Source organism: Mus caroli, unplaced genomic scaffold (genome assembly GCF_978045245.1).
Source record: "Mus caroli unplaced genomic scaffold, Mus_caroli_1 scaffold_3, whole genome shotgun sequence".
Lineage (NCBI taxonomy): Eukaryota > Metazoa > Chordata > Mammalia > Rodentia > Muridae > Mus > Mus caroli.
The window spans coordinates 13,488,535-13,511,029 of NW_028227258.1; the positions used below are offsets into that span (position 1 = coordinate 13,488,535).

Below are 22,495 nucleotides of genomic sequence, written 5' to 3' on the forward strand. Positions count from 1 at the left end.
GACGGCCGCGGGCTTCCCCGGCGCGCGCGCGAGTGAGAAGGGGCGGAGCGGCCGGTGGGCGCGGTGGCGACGGGGGGCGGTGCGGCCCGACGCCCGGCCGGCGCCTTCCGCCTCAGGAGGGGCTGGGTAGGGCGAGGTAAGAGGACGCCCCGGGGCGGACTCGGGAGCGCGGCGGCTGAGGGGCGGGTCGCGGGTGGGAGGGAGGTCCGCGACCGACGGCGGGGCGAGGGACGTGGCCGCGCTGCCTCGGGGCGTCCCAAGTCCCGCCAGCTCAGCCCCGTGTGAGGCGCCCTCGGGCGAACGGGCGGCGCCGGCCGCAGCTCGTCCAGCCCGGGGCCCAGGGCGCCGTAACCGACCCGGGCCGCGGGACCCTGGACGGTCCGAGGCTGGCCTGTCGCCGAGAGGTGCGAGCCGCCCCGCACAGCTTCCTGTTAGCCCGGTCTTTCTGGAATGTGTCCCCCGTGCTTTTTAAAAAATAAAGCGTTCGCGTTCGGGGATCGTTTGCTCTTTTGATGTCCCTGTAATTGGTGACTTCGTGCTTGTAACTGATGAACCCCAGAGGGGTTTAAAAGTTTAGTAAGACTTAAATTAGTCCTGTTGAGACCTAACATCTCTAAACAGGAGGTTCGTCGTGGGTGCTGTTTCTTTGGGATACTGAGAAAAATGACATGGTTTGCTCTGGGCCAACGCATCCCGTTACTGAGCAGTTAATACCAGTTTGGGGTTTTACCCAGTCCTTAACAGTGGCCATCTAAGAAACTTGGGTTTGAATTTAGCCTTACTGCTTGCCCTGGTGTGCTTGGGCAAGCCATTTAAACTGCCGAAGTTAAAACGCTCCCTGGATTTCTTGAAAAAAAAAAATGAAACGAAATGAAATTATATGTGTAAAGAATATGAAAACTGAGGCAGGAAGATGGCGGTTAGAGGACTGGGGAACTGAGCCCTTCTGCAGAGGACCTAAGGTCACACTTCCCAGCACCCACGCTGGGCAACTCAAAAGCACCAAGTCCTGGGATACTGTCACCCTCACTGGAATCTGGGAACGTTTGCATTCACACACGTACATTAATTAACACATAATTTAAAAAGCGAAGGAACAAACCATATTGTTTGAGACAGGGTCTCACTTTGTAGCTCTGGCTGGCCTGAAGCTCCATGTAGACCAGGCTGGCCTCGAAACCCACAGCCTTCCAAGCATTGTGATTAAAGGCTTGCGCCTCCAAAATAAATTAATTAATACAAAATGTAACACATATTTTACTTTGTGCCTTGTTACTTGTAGTGTATGTTAAAATGCAGATTTCTAAGATTAACGTGTAACTTAAAGTTCTACTTTATATTAGTTACAATAATACTTAAGAACTATGGAATGTGCTGGAAGGCATTTCAAAGCAGATTTTACATGGTACAGAACCCATTATTAAGGAGATGTTGAGGAATAAACAAATTTGTCTTAGTCTCAGAAAGTTTATTGTTTTCTTTTCCCCAAACTATTGAGCTAGGAAACCAGAGTGTATGCTGTCTCTCACACCAGATGCCATCATAGTTTTATAGTATGTCGAATAAGCAATACATGTTGGGATAGAAAGGAAGGAAAATAAAATTGCCTTTAAATTCATTTACATTCGAAGATATCAGTATTACATACAGTTCATGAACTATCAATATCTCCTAGTAAAAGCTTTTTTAACCTTCCACGATGTTCTAAAATATTTCAAAGGCTTTACCATGTGTTTACATATTAGATGATTAAAGATAGACTTTGTTATCAAAATAGGCCCTGGACTTGGTTCTAAAAAATTCCTACAACATAGGTTTCCCAATTTTTTTCCTGTTACATACATGCAATACATTTCTTTCTATGGCTTTGCTAATATGTTGTTGGTATAATAATTAGGTTTTATTATTGAATATGGAACTTATAGGGAAATTTTGGTAAAGAAATGTTTGCAAAAGTGTTTAAGATAGCCAATGAAGATTTGTATTTTTAGTCAACATTTATGCATATTTTCACCCATTTTTCAGGAAGTGGGGCATTAAATATTTTTACCTTAAAATGTTACATTTCTATCTTCTTATCTTACCACATTAGCATTCACCTTATGCTATGAGTTCTGTCTTAAACTCCGAAGGCCAAACTGCTAAAGTTTGATTGCCTGCCTGTGGACTATTGAAAGGTTGGGCCTTTATGGAGTAAGGCCTAGTGGAAGGAAGGCAAACATGTCATTGATAGGGGTATCAGGACATTCGCCTCTTCCTCAGTCTTGTCATTTCATATCAAAAGCTTCTGTCATGTGTCCCTGCCACAATGTACTATACTGCCACAGGCTCAAATCAACAGGCCAAGACATCATTATAAATAGACTTCATTCATCAATTAGTACTATAAGACTTAAATATACCCTAATGGTATGTAGGTTCAGAGATGTCCCTGGGCACTTCCTTTATTTAGCTAACACAAGTTACCTTTTAGGAGGGTTAGTACTTTATTGGGTCACCCGTGTACTAGGCAGGACAAAACTCTCAGAACAGAAATAGAACCTGAATTTATCCTAATCAGAGAGATCTGTGTCTGTCATCTGCCATAAGGTTGACTGTATTCTGATTTCTCTTAGTTTAAAGGTATTATCACTACCCGAATGAATCCAAGAACTGGAAAGAATCTTAAGCTCAAGTCATTTTCTCATTATGACTGAGGCATAGACCACAGTGAATGGCCTTATATAGTTTGGAGGACTAGAACCCTGCTTTGCTAGTGCTCAATCCCTGTGATTGCTTTCTATGGAGTTCTGATAGATGTAAATATAGCCTTAGTCAACTCCCAATTTTAGTGGTCACATGGGATTTCTAGTCCACTAAGTATCTCTTTGTATTTGCTAGCCTCAAACAATAACTGAAAATTTCTCAAATCCTTATTTACTTTGAGGAATACTAAAAATCTTTAAAATTTGATTTTAGCTCTGGAGCTGAGTCTCAAAGTTATTTTTGATGGATCTCTGTAGACTTCTGCTAAGATCAGTTGTGACCTTGGGTACTTTTCAATCACTTGATTTTTTAACAACAGATGGTTCTGGGGGCTCAAACCTAAGGGCTTTGCATGCACTATGCAAGTGATCCCCAACTGCACTGTACCCCCAGACTAAACAACTCACTTTTAGACACATTGGTAATTGTTGATTAAAATTAGTATACAAGCTAAGATTGATCATCCGTTCTCGACAGGAGGGTTGTAAGGTAAAATATTGTAGCACGTAGAGGAGTCTATATTAGAACTGTATAGTCCTCTGCTTGTCAGATTTCTTTATGTTCTAATTGGTATTACTTTGTCCATTTGTTTGGAAATCCAAGTGTTATGTTAGGATTTAGTATGTGAAATATTTTGGTTAGGATTAACTTGAAATTCTAATCATGCCCAATTTTAATTTAAACTTATTATTAATTAAATACAGATTCATTCAAGTTAGTAAAGCATTGGGTGAAGTTATTATTGTAAAGATAATGTAGACAAGTCATGGAAGTTGATTCTATATGAAACTTCAAAACTTCAGAGGCAGGCGGATTTCTGAGTTTGAGGCCAGCCTGGTCTACAAAGTGAGTTCCAGGACAGCCAGGGCTATACAGAGAAGCCCTGTCTCAACCCCCCCCCCCAAAAAAAAAAAAACCAAAACCAAACAAAACAACAACAAAAAACTAGAACTATGTCACAGATAAACCAAACAGGAAGAAAATCAAAGGTTGAGAATTTTAGCAGCAAAAATTCTGGCCTTTGTTGCTTATAACTAGTTTTATCTAGCTTTCCTGTAACCATGCATTTGCTTAGTCAATCTGTTTTTAAAATCTTTATAACCTCAAAAAAGTACGGCTTTCTCATGGTATGAGCATGTCTAGTGGCTATGATGACTACTTCATAACGTCTTTCCCTATATTGTTTCCTTCAGCAGCTACCAAATTATATTTGAAAACTTTGGGAGGGTTCCCCGCCACCAAATCTTATTCCTAATGGACTTAGCTTCCTAACAGGCCCCTTTATTTGTTTTTAGCTATCTAAAACTTCAGTCTCAACCAGGTGATGGTGGTGATACACATATTTAATCCCAGCACTCAGGAGGCAGAAGCAGTTAGATCTTTGCATTTGAACCCAGCCTGGTCTACAAAGTGAGCTCCAGGACAGCCAAGCTACACAGAGAACCCTGCCTTGAGGAAGAAAAAAAATAAAATAAAAAACCACAGACAGACACTTGTCCAGCTAGAAATTTCTAAACATGACTAAAATATTGCTAAATATTGCTACTTTGCTATTACTTGAGAAAAAGCACACTAGAGTGTAGTTTACCAAAAAACAATAGTAAAGTAGATCTTTCTTGATAGTTCTTGAGTTCTCTTAATTACAAGTTTGTTCTGAATTAATATATTTAATATATCTGCATAAAGTTTTCAGTTTCTTAATTCAAATACTATTTAGCTAATTCATACTTATATAAGTGGTACTTTAAATATTATTTAATAACTCTATAACTATTAGTTATTAATATGACCCAGACGGTGCCCCAATAATCGAAGCTGAGTCCTATAGATTTATTTAATCAGCTTAGCACAATCACTGGTGATTACCCCTAATCTATTTTTATATACGCTAGACCGTCTGCTCCCCAGCTACTTGCTGTTTGAGTCTCACTTGGGTTAGCTCTGCTCCACTAGTCTGTTCTCAGGGGACATTTCACTTGGGCATGTGCGCCTGATTCATCACATCTAATGGAGACCTCTATTCTCTCCGTCCTTTCTCCTTCGTCTTCTCCTCCTTCCTTATGGTCCCTACATGTGATCCTCAGCCTGGTAACTGAAATTTAGCGTACTTATATTCTGCCCAGTAATTGGATGTAGCCACTTTTATTTAACCAATAGCTTTAAATTGGAGAGCAAGTTTATATAGCATTACATGGTATACGTGAGGATCTGCTTGTAGGGAAAACCAGATCTTGGGGGCCAGTAATATGTGAATCTAATTTGATTCAAAAGATTGTATATCCCACAAAATAATTTTATTAATTTTGATAGTGTTAAAGTCAATAGTGGTATCTAGTAGTATTTCATAGAGCTAAGTATTAGTTGTATTAAATGCATTATTATTAACACCTTTACATATATAATGTGTATATATAATATATAAGATGTATTAAAAGGTTAGAAGAGTTTTGGATTTGTATGTTGTTACTACTTGGAGGACAGTGTCAAGCAGTGATACAGAAACTACCCTCTTCCTTTGGCTACAAAACAGCTTTCACGGGGTTAGTGTAAGCATCATCAAGGATTGGCAACTTCGGAAATTTCTATTTAGAAAAATATTTCCACTACTCTGTTTTTATCATATATGTGTGTGTGTGTGTGTACATTTTATCATTCATTGATATACATTGCCATAAATTCTTTGAGGAAAACCACAGGAAATAATATAAAAATAATACCTGATATAGTTAAAGATTAGTATTTTTTTTTTTTTAAAGATTTATTTATTATATGTAAGTACACTGTACCTGTCTTCAGACACTCCAGAAGAGGGCGCCAGATCTCGTTACGGATGGTTGTGAGCCACCATGTGGTTGCTGGGATCCGAACTCTGGACCTTCGGAAGAGCAGTCGGGTGCTCTTACCCACTGAGCCATCTCACCAGCCCAAAGATTAGTATTTTTAACTAGAATGGTTGCTTACATTTATGCTATGCCTTGGAAGAAATGCATAAGAAAACAGTTTTCATCATTCCATGGCCATTGGTATAATTTTTTTTAAAGTATATTTCTATATTATATATAGTATATGTTTAACTCAACATTTTGACCCACAAAAAGTGAATTGTTTAGTACATAGTAAACCATAACCTTGTCAAATGTACTGACCAGTTTGTTATCCTTGACTGGCATGGTGCCTTCACTGTAAACTGAAAATAAAAGGCATTTACTACAAGTGATTTACTGATGTATTATGGCTCAGCAAGAGCACTCCCTCCCCTTTATGACCTTGTACCTGGCAGAGCTGCGGCTTACTGTTACTGCCCAGCATTCCAAGGAATATCAAGTCGCGTTTCACTAGCTCAGGAAGAACAACAATTCTAAACTTCTTAAGAACACTATCACTTCCACACCATTATAAGTTGAGAAGGCCATCTATATAAAGTGTGCTTTTTCTTAGAACTACTGGCCTACTTACTGCATAATATCCTTTTAAATGAATATAATAAGATTATATATATTTGTAAGCTTATATTTTGGGTTTCTATTAAAGCTTTTGTTTTTCTCTTTACTCTTTGAACACATCAGAGACCAGAAATAGCTGGAATGCTATCTTAAACCAAAAATCTATTTAAATACTTATTTAATGCTGCTTAAATGAAGAAAGATATATTAAATATCCAAAACTCCACCTGATAACTATCCCATTGAGACACTGGAGAACATGTCGCTCAGTCCAAGTCGACCATCTTCATCAGAGGTAAGAAAACATAACTATTACTGGTTTTGAAAAAAGCAAAAAATATTTATGACATAATGGTGGATGCTAATTCTACCATGATCCCAGCTTCCCATATCACACTGGATTATGTGATTATGGTTCTTGTATCTCTAACTCCCTTTCTCTGATCTCCATATGCTCAGCAATGAATCGGTCTTACCACCCTTCTTAGTGTTTCTCCAGCAAGCATGCCCTCATACCCAGCTTAAATTCCTTAGGGGCAAGATCACCCTGACTCACACGTTGACCACTTTTCAGCTCTTGCCTTATAATTTGCTAAACAATATCCCTAATAAATACATTTTCCACCTAATCTTCTCTGAAGATCTGAGGATAAATGTGCAATAAGGACAGTTTTCACTGTCTCAAGTGGAACATTTTGCTGGAAGGTATTTGGGATATATGTCACTCATGACTTGCTCTTTTGTACAGGTATTTTGCACCCTCTTCAATCACCATCAACCTTCTGTTCTTTTTTAATCTACCCCAATCATGCTTTCACTTTCACAAACTTTTCACTTTTAAACTCTTGTTAAATTCACTTCTTAATCATGAAATTTATTATTAGGTATAATTAATTCTCCTAAACATACTTGATCTGATTGAATCCCCTCTTCCCTGATAAAATTCCTTCACATAGCTTCTTACATAATGAGATTTTCCCTCTGTTCATGGTTGCTCATTCTTAGTCCTTCTTTGTTGGGTCTTCCCAACATCTTTATAGTGGGTCATCTCAGCTGCTGTTCTCTCTCTCTCTGCTCTTATTTTGTGGTGATCTCCTCAAGCCTAAAGATTTTAATACCAACTTTATAAGGCCTTCGTTTTTTCCTCCAAGTTTTCTTTTCCAAATTCCAGATCTAGGCGTACTCAGCTGGCTGTTAGACATTGCTGTTTGGATGATCAGTAAGCATTTACCTAACATAGCTAGGGCTGGTTCTTAACCCTGTTCCAGACATTTGCACTGCTTTCTCCTTTTCTCAGATGACTGCAAACCTGTTTTTTCCTTTCTCATGCAAATGTTTTTAGCTAATACTTGCATACTCGACTCTGCTTAACTTTCTAGATTGCAGGTGTCCTCCACCATACATAGCTTCTACTATGTAGATCTTGAATGAATCCAAGGCTTAAAAACATTGAGGAAAATTTAACAATGTACTCTGAATATAGATCAGATGCTAGTTGACATTAATAAAATAAATGTTTTATGTGAAAATAAAAATGTTAGAGAAGTATTTACAAATAATGGACATTAAAATATGTATGGATACTTTGATAGGAAATCATGGTGTCAGATCTCCTTTGTTCTGTCAAGAAAGAGAAAAAGAGAGTGCCAGACATGGTGGCTGATATTGGTAATCCCAGCATCCAGGAGACAAAAGCAAGAGGATCAAGATTTTAAAAATCTATCACTTGTACAGTGAGTTTATGACTAGCCTAGGCTATATGAGACCCAAAGAAAGATAGAAGGAAATAAAAAGAGAGAAAGACAGACAGAAAAAAATGGTAAATGTTTACTTTTTATGTAAATTGTAGATATTTAAACATTCATAACTGTGTATATATATTTCTCTTCATATGAAACAAAGATGTAATATGAGTCATGTCTTGTAGTGCTTCTATTAGAAGCATGCAGTCCCTTCCTTCTTGAGGCTTTCCTGACTCTGCTTTCCTCTTATTTCCTGCTTAATCCTCTTCTACGTTGAGGCCTTTGTTTTAGCTCTTCCTAGAACTCTTTCTATCTCTATATGTCCACTTGACTGGTTCATTCTTTCCCTTCAGTCTTTAGTTAGACCTCAGCACAATTCTGCAACACTATTCTATTTAAAACTCACATCCTCTCCATGCCTTTATCTTCCCATTTTTCCTTACCTCTATATCATTATATTTCCTAGTAAATACTTTCAAAGAAAGTCTATATTTAATCTGTTTTTTACTTCTTAACCAAGATTATCTAACTCCTCACAGGGCCAAGATTAGTCAGAAGCAAATGAGGTATTTAGTCTGGGTAAAGAATTTAAGGGAACACCAAAATGTGTGTGTGTGTGTATGTGTGTGTGTGTGTGTGTGTACACCATGAGCTCCCAGAGCCTATAGGATGGTGTTGGATCATCTGAAGCAGGACTTAAAGCAATGTGGGTTCTGGAAGCAAACTTGGATCCTCTGCAGGAGTAGCAACTGCTCTTCACCGCTGAGCTCTCTCTAGCCCCTTAGTCAAACTTGTAAAGTTTCTAGATATGTACTGTTATAGTTAAGAGTATAATTATTTAAGTCCTTTGAACTTTAATGTGCAGTAGATTAAAGCCTTTCCTAGAATAAAGAACGTGAGACTCTACAGTAATTATTGGTTTTGTTATAGTTAACAGCTAAGCTTACATCAGGAATAGATTCTTCCTAGAACTCTAGGAAACAGATACACTCCCAAAACCGCAGTATTTGGATTGTCACTGTGAGACAACGATCCTTAAAACTCAAAGAATGTAGGATAGAGAGGAGAGATAAAAGCTAGCAATAAGAAAACACCATCTGGGGCTGGAGAGGTGGCTCAGTGGTTAAGAACACTGACTGCTCTTCCAGAGATTCTGAATTCATTTCTCAGCAACCACATGGTGGCTCACAACCGTCTGTAATGGGATCTGATGCCCTCTTCTGGTGTGTCTGAAGGCAGCTACAGTGTACTCATATAAGTAAAATAAGTTAATATTTAAAAAGAAAAACAAAAAGAAATGGAGTCATTTCTGGCTTATAAGCGTCTGGGGTAGAGGCCACAAAGGACTGAGAAAGAAGCACCTGAAACAGCCCAAGATTTATGTAGGCCACGGAGATGGTGAGGAAGACTAGGCCTTCAAGCAAAGCTAAAAGGAGCAGAAGAAACTCAGGGAGTTAAAAGTGAGGCTGCAGGAAAGGGCCTCCTGGCCACAAATAGAAAAGAAGTCTGGCAAAAATAAGGCGTCCTTGCATTCGAGAGTTGATTCCTTTTTAAACATCTGGATTTCCTGCTATAGCATCTTTTGCCACCTAAAACTAAAATGAAGTGTTATCCTGGAACCTGTCGTACATTAGTAAACTTCTGTTAGAAAGGGGAAGCAGCCGGGAGTGGTGGTGCACACCTTTAATCCCAGCACTTGGGAGGCAGAGGCAGGCGGATTTCAGAGTTCGAGGCCAGCCTGGTCTTCAGAGTGAGTTCCAGGACAGCCAGGGCTACACAGAGAAACCCTGTCTCAAAAAAAACCAAAAAAAAAACAAAAACAAAAAAAAGGGGTGGGGGGAGGGAGAAAGAAATACTTTTAATGAATTCCAGACGAAGAGAGTGTCATTTATCAAGGGTGGTATGTAAGCTGTGAACAACGGGTTATCATTGTTTCAACGGAAACAAGTGTCAAGCAGTCAATTTAACAAATTATCATTTTGTCATTTGTGTTTAATTTAAAATCCTATAGGAAGTAAATTGATTTTTTTCTATAGAAAAATTTTAATTGATGCTTTTCTTATTCAGTTGGTGGAACTTCATGTTTTTTATGTCCCTGAAGGATCGTGGAACTATAAATTAAATACTATTTCAATAGAAGTTATTAACAACTTTATTTCTGCTGGATTTATAAGGCAAGTATTTTGTGGTCATGAAACAAGTTTTCTAAAACAGAGAAATATGTTTTCTGAAAATTAAAAATCTTCTAAGTGAGAAGTATCTTGTCCATATGATGTATCCATTCCTACTTCAATAAATGTTGTTAATAAACAGCACTGTGTAAGGCTAGTGATATGGATCAGGGGTAGAGTGATAAATGAGGTCACAAGTATAAATTGTGTAAATTGCTACCACAACAAACATATAAACCTTGTACCTTAAACCTTACTAAAGAACAGATGTCACATGGCCATAATATTGCTGCTGCTTAGAAAGCAACGTATAACCCCTCTTTATTATAAAGATTAAACATGAAAATAGTTAACAGAAATTATCTAAAATTCAACACCAGTTGAACTGTAAACTAGTTAAAACAATATGTTGACAATGATTTATAATGGTTTAAAAGAATAAAAACTTAGTTATGTGTGGGTTTTCACATTCAAACAGACATGACACTATGTGATCTGGCTGCCTGTTTTCCCCTTGACTATGTCTCTCCTTCTGAACTTCCCCATCACCTTCCCCAGGCGCACTGATGACTTTTCTGTTGGAGAACAAATTATATATGGGCATTATATACAGTTCTGAGCTGCTGAGCAACTCAACAACTGAAAGTACTTAGCACACAAACCCAGCTACCTGAGCTCAGTTCCACGTAAAGATGGAAGGGGAGAACCGACCCCACAACGTTGTCTTCTGGTCTCTGTGCACAAAGTTTTGTTTTAATTATAAACTTGGATGTAGATTTGCAAAACAGACATTTCCTTTTCAGTACAAGAGATACTTATAACCTGCATTCATTTGTACAATTTTATTTGTTTTGAAAAGTACCTACTGGAAACGATTAAAGTTCTAGGCTGTGTAAAAACATAAGATGTTAAATTATATTTAATACATTAAGTTAGTATTTATATTTGAGTTAGGTGACTAAAGCTATTGATTCATTAATATGTTTCAAATCTATTTAAAACAATGTCATGGTATTTCAGAGTATCTCCTCAACTTACCTTACAAGCTCTGAGGGAACGTCTTGGTGAGTTTCTTGGTGTAGATGCTGTTGCAGAAAAATTTTTGTTTCTGAAATGCATTGGAAATAATTTAGCTGTGGTAAGTTTTCTTGCTTTTTTTCCTTTCTAAGTAAAGTCTATATTATCAAATTACATTTCTTAAGTGCTTATCAAGTCAGTTCCTTGACCTACTATGAGATAATTTAAAACAAATTCTAAAATGTTTGTAATACTTTATTTTCAAAAAATATTTATTAACATTTTACTGCATATAGAGATAAATATGCAATTTGTCCTTAAAGTGTTTTGGTATAGCTGTGAAGGTAAATTATATAATATGAATAAATTGAACATCATATTTTATATAATGAAGAAAGTAAGATTTTTTTTTTAACAGCAGCAGAAGGTAGGTAGGGGACGTTGAGGAAGAAGTGTTATCAAGCTTGAATCATAAAAGATAATATTTGATCTTGGAAAGAATGAAGGGTCAAAAGAGATTTCTGAGCAGAGAAAATGATCAGAGGAATAGAAAATTCGGCAACCAAGAAAGAATAAACAATTATATTTTGTTATATTAACTGTGTCAAAAAGTGGAGAGAGCAGAGTTGAGAACCAATTATAAAGTACATTTTTTAAAATCTTAAATGCCAGAATACTTCATTTTTTTCTGAAGCCTTGCAGGTTTTGAGCAAAAGAATAGCATAATTAGATCGTTTAATGAAAATTACTTTTCTTCATTGAGAAATGGAAGACATTATGGGCACAAATTCCAGCCAGTTATACCATCTGAGAAAGTTACAGAATTCTTGATGCCTCTACTTCCCTGTCTACAGATGATGTTCATGTCCACCTAATGAAAGGTGAAGATTAACTGAGCTCGTTTACGTACTACACATAGACTAGTACCACACACACATACACACACACACACATACACACACACATACACACACACATACACACACACACACATACACACACACACATACACACACACACACACACATACATACACACACACACACACACACACACCCCGATTCCCATGCAAATGATTCCCATAATTAGTATTAGAAGACATACAATTTCAGCTAAATTTGGTTCAGTGAATAGAAATAGGATTGGATTGTACATTCTCGGTGATCCAGCCATAGTTGCTTTTATTGATATGCTGTATGTCTTCCATAGAACAGCACAGAAAAAAAATTGAAAAATATTATCAACAATTTAATTTTTTCTTATGTATCAACTCTAGGTAAAGGAAAAGCAAGAATCAGAACTGAAACTCAAATCATTTGCTCCTCCATATGTATGTACTATGATGTTATTAAACTTATACTAATTTTAAATTTTAAAGTCTGTTTTGTTGGTTTTGACCTTTTAAAAAAATTTCCTATGTTTTAGGCTCTTCAACCAGAATTGTATTTGCTTCCTGTAATGGATCACTTAGGGAATGTTTACTCCGCATCAACAGTGACTTTAGATGACCAGGAGAGTATTAACGACACTACGGAGATTCATGGAACAATCCACAGACCAGATAGTGTGTCTTTGTCAAAGGATGAACCTGGAAATCCAAGTTTGTTGGAAAATACATGGAGAGACTTTACGAATCAGGAAGAAGGTGATTGCAACTAAAATGGGGAAGACAAGAGTTTCTTATAGATAATAAATTGGAGCAACCAAGCCTATATGCAAATTTTGGGCAAACTTACCTTACAAATACAGGCAAGGAAAGCTTCAATTCAAGTGGGGCTTTAAAATGGACAAGTGGGGAAAACACAGTAAAATACCATTATAGTATGAGGAGAGAGGATGAGCATGTACCACAAATTTGTATTTCTCAAGAGGTAGCTAAGGATCTTTAAGAACTCTATGTACAAGCTAAAGAGTTCAGTGGACAGTGGAAGCCACCTGGAGTATTTAATAAGAGTGACATGATTGAATTTCAGTCCTAGAAACACAATTGAGGTAACAATAAGAGCAATAAGAACTTGGGCACTCCAGGCCTGATCCAGGAAATGACAGTTGGGATTGAAATCAGATCTTGATTTCAGGGATCAGGGATTTCTAAGTCTTGGGAAGTATGCTTCACCACTGCAGCACTTTAAAGAGGAGATGCGCAAGTCAGACTTACTAAGGCAATGCCAGGACTTGAGCTGTGTTTTATTAAAGCCCGTGTTTATAGCACTGAACTAGAGGTGTACTGAATTTTCACTGTCGATTTAAAAGTAGTATACACATTATTAGTCTTCTAAACCTTCACGTGCCATTTCTTTGCTTAAATTTCTCTTAACTTTGTCACAAACAACTCAAAAGTACAAATCTGAGTTTCAAAGTTACTCCCTTTCTGTGAATCTGTATATTTTCATAAAACATTATTATTTTTCAAGAGTAAATATAGAAATAGGCCTCTTGTCATGAAGATACATAGATATTATGCTGCTATGCATCGTGCTTTGTATTGATGGTAGGAATGACCAGAATCTTGTATTCCTACCAGAAAGGACCCACAGGTCTTCTACATTTGCATTATTTCGTTGCTTGGTGGCTGAGGGTAGATGAGCAGATTGGGGTTTTACTATTACTTTTAAGCAGCTCTTATGTCTAATTTTAATTAATATTAATGAGATCATTTTGAAAATTTCTGTTTGCTTGACATTGCCTATGTCAACTGGAAAATAAGTGGTAGATAAATTAAAATAAAAATAATGCAGCTTCAAGTTGAAAAGAAGTTTTTGTTTATATGTATTGGTGTTTTGCCTGCATGTACGTGTACCACATTCATGCAGCACCCAAGGAGGCCAGAAGAGGTCACTAAAGAATCTTTTATTCATACAACTAATATATTGTAAAACTTATTCTGGAAAATATGAATTTGTATTTGCAAAGTTCATGAGATGAGGCTATAATATATACATATGAAAACAGTGCTTGGGCTGGAGAGATGGCTCAGCAGTTAAGAGCACTGACTGCTCTTCCAGAGGTCCTGAGTTCAATTCCTAGCAACCACATGGTGGCTCACAGCCATCTGCAATGGGATCTCATGCCCTCTTCTGGTGTCTGAAGACAGCTACAGTGTACTCATATAAGTAAAATAAATAAAAATCTTTTTTAAAAAAAAAGAAAAGAAAACAATGCTTTACTACTTTTCCAATATTTGAATTTTATTTGCCATTGCATGAACATGAACATCAGCTGAGGAAAGCCAACCTACACAAAATCACTTTGGACATTCCAAGTTGCTGGGATCATTGGAAGAATCAAATGATTATTTTGGGAACCTAAAAAGGTAACTAGTACAAATGTTGATTATATATATTCTACTCTGGAGTATAAGGAAAAGAATGTATTTATATAAGGATTACAGTCTTTTCAGATTAAGCAACAATTGTATAAGCAAGAGAATTACATTCACTTAAGATTTATATTTCTAATAATTTTCAATCATGGTAGATCCATAGTAATATCTTATTTTACTGTTCATATTAAATGTAGTTTATATTGATCATTAACAAGTTTGAAAGAAAACATAGTTTGGAGTTGTGAAGAAAGGATGGACCATCTAAAGACTGCCATATCCAGGGATCCATCCCATAATCAGCTTCCAAACACTGACACCATTGCATACACTAGCAAGATTTTGCTGAAAGGACCCAGATATAGTTGTCTCTTGTGAGACAATGCTGGGGCCTAGCAAACACAGGAGTGGATGCTCACAGTCAGCTATTGGATGGATCACAGGGCCCCCAATGGAGAGGCTAGGGAAAGTACCCAAGGAGCTAAAGGGAACTGCAACCCCATAGGTGGATCATTATTATGAACTAACCAGTACCCCGGAGCTCTTGTCTCTAGCTGCATATGTATCAAAAGATGGCCTAGTCGGCCATCACTGGAAAGAGAGGCCCATTGGACTTGCCAACTTTATATGCCCCAGTACAGGGGAATGCCAGGGCCAAGGGGTGGAGGTGGGTGGGGGACTGGGTGGGGGGGAGTGTATTGGGGACTTTTTGGATAGCATTGGAAATGTAATTGAGGAAATTACCTAATTAAAAAAAAAAAGGAAAAAAACAAACAAAAAAAAAGAAAGGAGAAATTATAAAATTGGAAACTGATAAATATAACAATAAAATCTTAGATTAAAAAAAAGAAAAAGAAAGAAAACATAGCTCAGCATAATTTATATGTATATATATGTATGTGTGTGTATATGTGCGTATATATATATGAGTGTCTTCCTATGATGACCAGGCTGATCCTAAACTCCTGGGCTCAAGCAGTCCTCTGCTTTAGCCAGGAAAAATTTTAGGACTATTGATACAAGCCACCCTCTAGCTTTGAGATTAATTTTAAACAATTTTAGTTATATTTGTGTTTTTATCACATCAAAACAATCATTAATATATGAATAGTAGATACTAATACTCCCGGATCAAGTTTTAATATGTCTTTCAAATCTGTTCTTCTCTTTTAAGTCCATTTCTTTGGAAAAATAATGATGATGGTGATGAGGACGAGGAGAATGGTACCACAGCTCTCAGCAGAAGGCAGGCCACACTGGTATGATGGAAACTTTTACTTCAGAGTACCATTGCAACATGAGAGATTACAACTGAGCTACAGATTAAATATTTAAGTGTTTATTTATACTGCCATAAATATTTTCTTGTAATATCAGTATTACCACTGGTGATTCGATTTTTGTTTCTGCTTTTGTGAAGAGATAATATGCTCAAATAAGTGGGATGGACATGTTACCTACAGCAGCTTTGTAGATCGTTGTCTTAAGTGTTCTCACTGTTCCTAAGGTACTTTCATCTAATTGTCAGTTTTAGTAGCTAGTGTGTAACTTAAATATGCTGGTGGATGTAGTTCATTACTTCCGCTCTTTAGAAGAGATTGCTTGAGTGTGTTGACAAGGTATATAATAGTAGTTGATTGTTATCACCGGTTCTCAGTTACTAGCAGTGTGGCTTTGGATGCTCTGTTTCATGTGACTAGCAAAAGTCTAAAGAAGCTAATGGACACTATATCACCAGTTTATTCTGAAGAACTAATAAGACGTGGAGAGAATTTTGTGAATATATGCAGTATGAACTTAGGACATTATTAAGATTCTAGAAATACTACATTTAGTACAGCTAACTGTCTTAGTTAGGGTTTTACTGCTGTGAACAGACACCATAACCAAGGCAATTCTTATAAGGACAATATTTAATTGGGGCTGGCTTACAGGTTCAGAGGTTCAGCCCATTGTCATCAAGGTGGGAACATGACAGCATCCAGGCAGGCATGGTACAGGAGGAGCTGAGAGTTCTACATCTTTATCTGAAGGCTGCTAGCAGAATACTGACTTCCAGGCAGCTAGGATGAGGGTCTTAAGCCCATGCCCACAGTGACACACGTATTCCAATAAGTCCACAGCTTCTGATAGTGCCACTCCCTGGGCCAAGCATATACAAAGTATCTATTACCAGGCACTATTTTAAGCATTTTGCACATATTAATTCAATTCCCATTTCTTCTACAAACAATAATGAAACCTTAAGAGGTAGATATGATTATAAATCTTGATTATTGACTTAATTTGGATTAAAATGTGCCTAGGAATTAGTAAGGAACATTTCTAGGTGTGTTTGTGAGCATGTTTCCAGAGAGATAAGTGGATAAGACCAACCTAAGGGAAGATACCACATTCCAGCATGCTGGGGGCCTGTATAGAACACAAGGGAAGAAAGAGGGAAGTCTACTCAGTAGATATTCTTGTTCTGGTACTGGCCGGCCACTATGAAGCAAATAGTTTGCTGGGCCATACAGTCATGCTGCATGTTGCTATCTCATCATAGGAACACTAGTACTATAGAAAGCCAGCTATGGCCTGAGATCTCTAAAACTAGAGCTGCAGTCGATCTTGCAGAGATGATCAAATACAGGTCTTCTCAGTGGCTGAGTGGTCTCTGCTAATGAACTCAGTGAAACTCTGATCTTGGCAACTCGCCCTTAAACAAACACGTCTTCTCTCAAAGCCCTTTCCTCAGGATTTCAGAACTGTATCTGGTCATCATGACCATCTCCGTCCCCTTTATTTCCAGTTCCTGTTGAGGTTTGCTCTATTGCTGGTGTTGTAATACGAAATTCTACACCAGAAGGTCTAGGCCTACGAGTGACTCCTCCTGTTTACAAGCTTTTGTTGTGCAAACCTTGTTCCTTGATTTACAACTATTGACGAAATAAAATTGGCTACCACCAATTATTGGAGGGAATAGAAGTAGGTGGTTTTAGAGTGACCTGGTTGGAGGAGGAGGAGGAAGAGGAAGAGTGAGAGGGGGTAGGGAGCAGTGAGGAGGGAAGAGGAAGCATGAGCACATGGCCAAGAGAAACAGCAAGTATCTGGGGAACACCACTGAGGAGGTAACGGGCTACAGTTAGAGGAGTAGGTCAGGGAGACCCCCCAGTAACTGTCAAAGCTAAATAAAAGAACCATAGTCTGAGTCTTATTTATTTGTAAGCTAGTTGGGGATAAGCTTAAATTGCTTATACTACAAGTTCCTTGGTTTTGGCCCTCTCATTCAAATCTTTTTGCTCTTGATGTAGTCTTGCCCCTCCAAAATGCACCATATTGACATTTCTATGCTGTGTATAGTGTTATCTAATATAAAGTGCATCAGGCTCTGCTCAGTGTGCATTGGTGCCTACACTATGAGTTACTCTTACAATTGCAGGATTCTGTGATTTTATTCTGTGTGTGTGTGATATATATATTTTACACACACACACATATGTATGTATATTTGCCTGCCTTCCATTTGTGGTATTTAGAAAGATGTATGGAGAAATTCTAATTTCTATTACCTTGGAGAAATCTGGTTCTATAACTTACTCCAGAAACAAGACTTGATTAATTTAAAGGTAATAACTAACTAGTAAATTAGACAATTAAAAACCTAGCATAATTGAAAACAATTTAAGATCTATAAAAATAATGAGAAAAACATCAACATGGCAAGGCTTGGATTAACAAGAACAGGTAAAAATAGGAAAATTGAGACAAGAGCTGGCAAGATGGTCTAGCAAGTTTAGGTGCTTGCCGTCAGGCCTGCTGACATCAGGACCCACTTGATGGAAGAGAAGAGTTCTGCAAGTTGTCCTCTGGCCCCTACAGGCATATATCACACACAACATCAAGTATATAAATAGAAAAACAAGGAGAAGGGGGAGGAGGAAGAAAAAGCGAAAGAAGATGATGATGAAGAAGAAATATAAACAGTGCATGTAGAGCATATAAGAATAAGATACAAAACAATATGCTAACATTTTGAAAATGCAATAGACTCATCAATTTTTCTTGGCTCAGGGTGAAAAACAGCAGTATCCATCTTAAAACTTTAAGAAGCGATTATATTGAGCCACTAAGACTAGAACTCTTGAAAAGAAATCACATTTGGAAGAAAGATAATGAATTTTTAAAGCTTTTGTTTATACTGTCTTCATAAAATGTCCAAGTATTAGTGAAATGGAGAGGTGAGACATAAGAATAATCTATAGAGATAAATGTGAAATTGGGAGTTCGTCACTCTCCAATAAAAAGGATGTTGCTGATATGCATTAGCAAACATTTGTGGACAAAAGAATGCTTGCCCCTGTCAGGTTCTGTTCATTCTCATGCTTGCTTACAGATGTGTGACAAGGAGTACACTGCCCTGCCAGATCTGATTGATTTCCCTTCATTTCCTTCTCAACGAGTTTCTTCAAGATTAACTGATACCTCTTTATTAAAAATTGAGAGTAAGTTATTTATGAGACCATGAATATAGATATCTCTGTGTGAGGCAAAGTTAACTATGTTAATAAGGAATTATTGTTTAATGGCCAAAAAGTTTCAGCTCATGAATACTTTTTAAAGTTATGGAGATGGATGGTGGGAATGGTTATACAACATTGTAACTTAATGTCACTTAATTGTACATTGAAAATAGCTGGCCGGGCAGTGGTGGCGCACGCCTTTAATCCCAGCGCTCAGGAGGCAGAGGCAGGCGGATTTCTGAGTTCGAGGCCAGCCTGGTCTACAAAGTGAGTTCCAGGACAGCTAGGGCTACACAGAGAAACTCTGTCTCGAAAAAAACCAAAAAAAAAAAAAAAAAAAAGAAAATAGCTAAATGGTAAATTTTGTTATACATATTTTACTATAACAGAAAGCTACATTACATTAATTTTTGTTACAGTATTATATTAATATTTGCTAGTTACTAATATTACTTTATTCACAAACATGTATTTTCCATCAGACATATAAGTATAATAACTTTGGGTCCAAAATAAATAAACTAAAAATTTCAAGAATAACTTAAACCTGACTACCTAGTTTTACACATATATGTAAATGCAGAAGAAATATGCTGTTTTATAAATCCATGCAAATCAAAATGTCTCCTCCATGTTCTCCATAGTGGTAAGAGCAGAAAGAAAAACATGGTTTAGGTATATTTTATTCTTGCTGTTTACATACTTTCAGGTTTTTAGCTCTGTCTTTTGGAATATGAAACATCTTTTAGCTTTTCAAAATTGATAACTGGGTTATAATCTCTCTAGGAGAGAAGATTATTGAACAAATGAAACAAGTAAAGGAAGAACGAAAATATCTGGAAAATATTAGAGAAGAACTAATAAAAAAAGTTGAAAAGCTATTTGAACAAAATAAATCGAAACGATATCATGGTAAAGTTTATTACCCAGATTTTATAGCTATAAATAAAACTAATCCTAAGTTCTACAAGTTGATACAGCATAAACTAGAATTATAATTAATATTTAAGGTTTCACTTGTTACAGTTTATGTAATACATGGTTGAAATTTGCTCAGTATAGAAAACACAGTCATTCAACTTGTTTCCTACAGAGTAGGAGCCTTCTTTGAGTCTTTGAGCTGCCATGGGTACTTTACTTTGGGATATATGTGCCTCCCTGCTTTACTGATATGAATGAATGAAGGAATATAGGAGGAAAAAAAACATTTTCTTGCACTGTAATGAGAAGGAATATGGTTAGGGCTAGTAAGAATGAATGGAAATGTAAGCCAAGGTGAAGAAAGTATGATTATAAAAGTATCTTTTATTTGCCTGATGTCATTGTCATCTCAGAGGCTTACTGCCTGTCTGCTAACCTAAGCCTAGTCCTGGAAGCTTCTGGCCTCCACATAATTATCTAGGCCTAGAATGTTTTCAGCCTCTGAGACTTACAGATGAATAAGCTCACCCTTCCGAGCTCTTTCTGAATTCTGGCTCGCTAGTCACCTCAGCCATTCCAGCTCAAAACTCCTCTCCACGCTGACTTATTCAAACTGGCTTCTCACAGAATTGCTCTGCTTAACCTCATAGTAACTTTAGCAATATGTTCTAATCTTCTGGCTCCTTCTCTGGCTCATTCTCTTTACCTGTGTCTAGCTTGTTCTCTCTTCAACCTCTCTCTGTAAAACTCCCCTAGTAAAAACTGCCTCTGAATTCTACAAACTGAACTGCCACAAACTCAACTGCTTCCCAGTTCACTGACTTAATCTAATTGACTAGAACTCAGAGATCTGCATGCTCCTGTCTCTTGAGTACTGGGATTAAAGGTGTGTACCTAAGCTTGTTCTATACCAGGCTCACTTTGAACTCAGAGATCTGCTTACCTCTGTCTCCTGGGATAAAGACATGTCTATATTCCAGCCGGATCACACAGACCTAGAAGGTCTTCAGATGTGACCTCTTGCCAGTAAAGCCATGTTCTAAATTTAAATTCCTCTACAGATAATGGCTTGAGAAATATTAGATGATTTGAGAGGCCTTCATTTTGGGTTGAATTTGAGGATTATGAAGAAAAAGCCATATGTGGGATTAATTTATTTTAGAATTCTTAATTTATAGCAAAATGCTAAATAGTACAAAAAGCATCTTGAAGGCCATGGTTCATTTCATAAGCTCAGATGAACATGTTTAAGAATATTAAATCATTACTTTAGAAGCAGCAGCAGTGACTCAGCCTTGAGTAATGTTGGAAGAATCTAATGAGCACTGGAGTAGATGTCACAGGGACTAGATCCCAATACTTACTTCAGCAAGGTTTTCCTTTTCCTTGGACCTATTACTCTTTCCATATCTAAAATGGAAATTATTGGTCACTACTTCAAAAGTAATGTACACAAGAGGAGGGGGAAGAGATCCTGCTGACTATTATTTTAGGTACTAAGAGTGCAACAACGAACAGAATAGACCTGGTCCTGGCCCTGCTATGAAAAGTATGCTCCTATGGTAGGAGACTGATAACGAGATTATCAGCTAGTGATCCACATTTTAAAACTAATTTAAAAGATCACAGTTGGGGCTGGAAAGTTGGCTTAGTGGTAAGAGAACCAGCTGCTTGCTCTTCCAGACGATCTAGGTTCAGTCTCAACAGCCATACAGTAGCTAGCAGTCACCTGTAACTCCAGTTCCAGGGGATCCAATACCTCTGACCTCTGTGGGAAATACACACACAATGGACAGATGTGCATACAGGCAACAACAACAACAAAATTTAAAAATATGCATTAAAAACAGCCCAGTTAAGAGCAACACATTATTGGCCTTTAGCTAGGGTTCCTAGGAAGGTATTTCTTAACAACTACCCAGATCAGATCAATGAGGCAGGCGAGTAAAGAAACAGCAGTGCGCATAAGAGAAACCATACTCGGCAGAGGAAGAGGAAAACCTTGTGGTATCCACGGATGAAACAAGGCCATGGTAGCTGGAGCGTAAAGTGGAAGGTAGAAAACAAAGAAAACAGAAAACAACTTCAAAAAAAATTATTCTAAGTAAGGTAGAAGCTGTTGGAGAATCTTAAGCTAGGTATTTACATAGTTTTTAAAACATTTCAGCACCAAGTGCTGTGGCACACACCTTTAATCCCAGCACTTGGGAGGCAGAGGAAGGCAGATCTCTGAATTCACAGCCAATCTGATCTACACAAGTTCCAGAACAGCCAGGACTACATGGGGGAGCTCGGGGGTGGGGGTGGCTTGCAGAGAGAGAGAGAGAGAGAGAGAGAGAGAGAGAGAGAGAGAGAGAGAGAGAACACCTAGGGCTTTGCAATAAAACTATTTATGTTTTTAAGTCCCAGCCTGGTAAAACTATTTGTTTTTAAATGAAGATGCTAATTACCACTGAGTGGAGTAATGGTTACTGGGTCAAAGGGACCACTGAGAAGATAATGCAGCTTTCAGAAAGATGCTAGTACTGTGAGCTGCTGAGTGGAAAGCAGGGCGTGGAGAGACAGCTAAGCATTGAGCTGAAGGTCCGCAGCTATGTGGCTGTCATCAAACCATCTTAAATGTAGAATTTTT

The 22,495-nt window shown here is 37.6% G+C and overlaps 1 protein-coding gene across 6 annotated transcripts in view; it reads left to right on the forward strand.

Moving 5' to 3' along the window:
* The window catches only part of Spata1 (spermatogenesis associated 1), a 39,984-nt gene that overhangs the window by 512 nt on the left and 16,977 nt on the right, over nucleotides 1–22,495 (forward strand). For 3 of the 6 annotated variants that reach the window (XM_021158634.3, XM_085835441.1, XM_085835440.1), the window contains exons 1-10: nucleotides 21–136; nucleotides 6,312–6,483; nucleotides 9,998–10,104; nucleotides 11,122–11,239; nucleotides 12,395–12,448; nucleotides 12,544–12,763; nucleotides 14,338–14,431; nucleotides 15,615–15,699; nucleotides 18,816–18,924; nucleotides 19,729–19,854. In XM_021158634.3, coding sequence (XP_021014293.1) covers nucleotides 6,448–6,483; nucleotides 9,998–10,104; nucleotides 11,122–11,239; nucleotides 12,395–12,448; nucleotides 12,544–12,763; nucleotides 14,338–14,431; nucleotides 15,615–15,699; nucleotides 18,816–18,924; nucleotides 19,729–19,854 — 949 coding nt within the window. In that variant the 5' untranslated portion in view covers nucleotides 21–136; nucleotides 6,312–6,447. Of the gene's footprint in view, nucleotides 1–20; nucleotides 137–6,311; nucleotides 6,484–9,997; nucleotides 10,105–11,121; nucleotides 11,240–12,394; nucleotides 12,449–12,543; nucleotides 12,764–14,337; nucleotides 14,432–15,614; nucleotides 15,700–18,815; nucleotides 18,925–19,728; nucleotides 19,855–22,495 lie in introns of those variants that run through there. The other 3 variants (XM_029474788.2, XM_085835442.1, XM_021158635.3) reach the window with 2 other exon arrangements.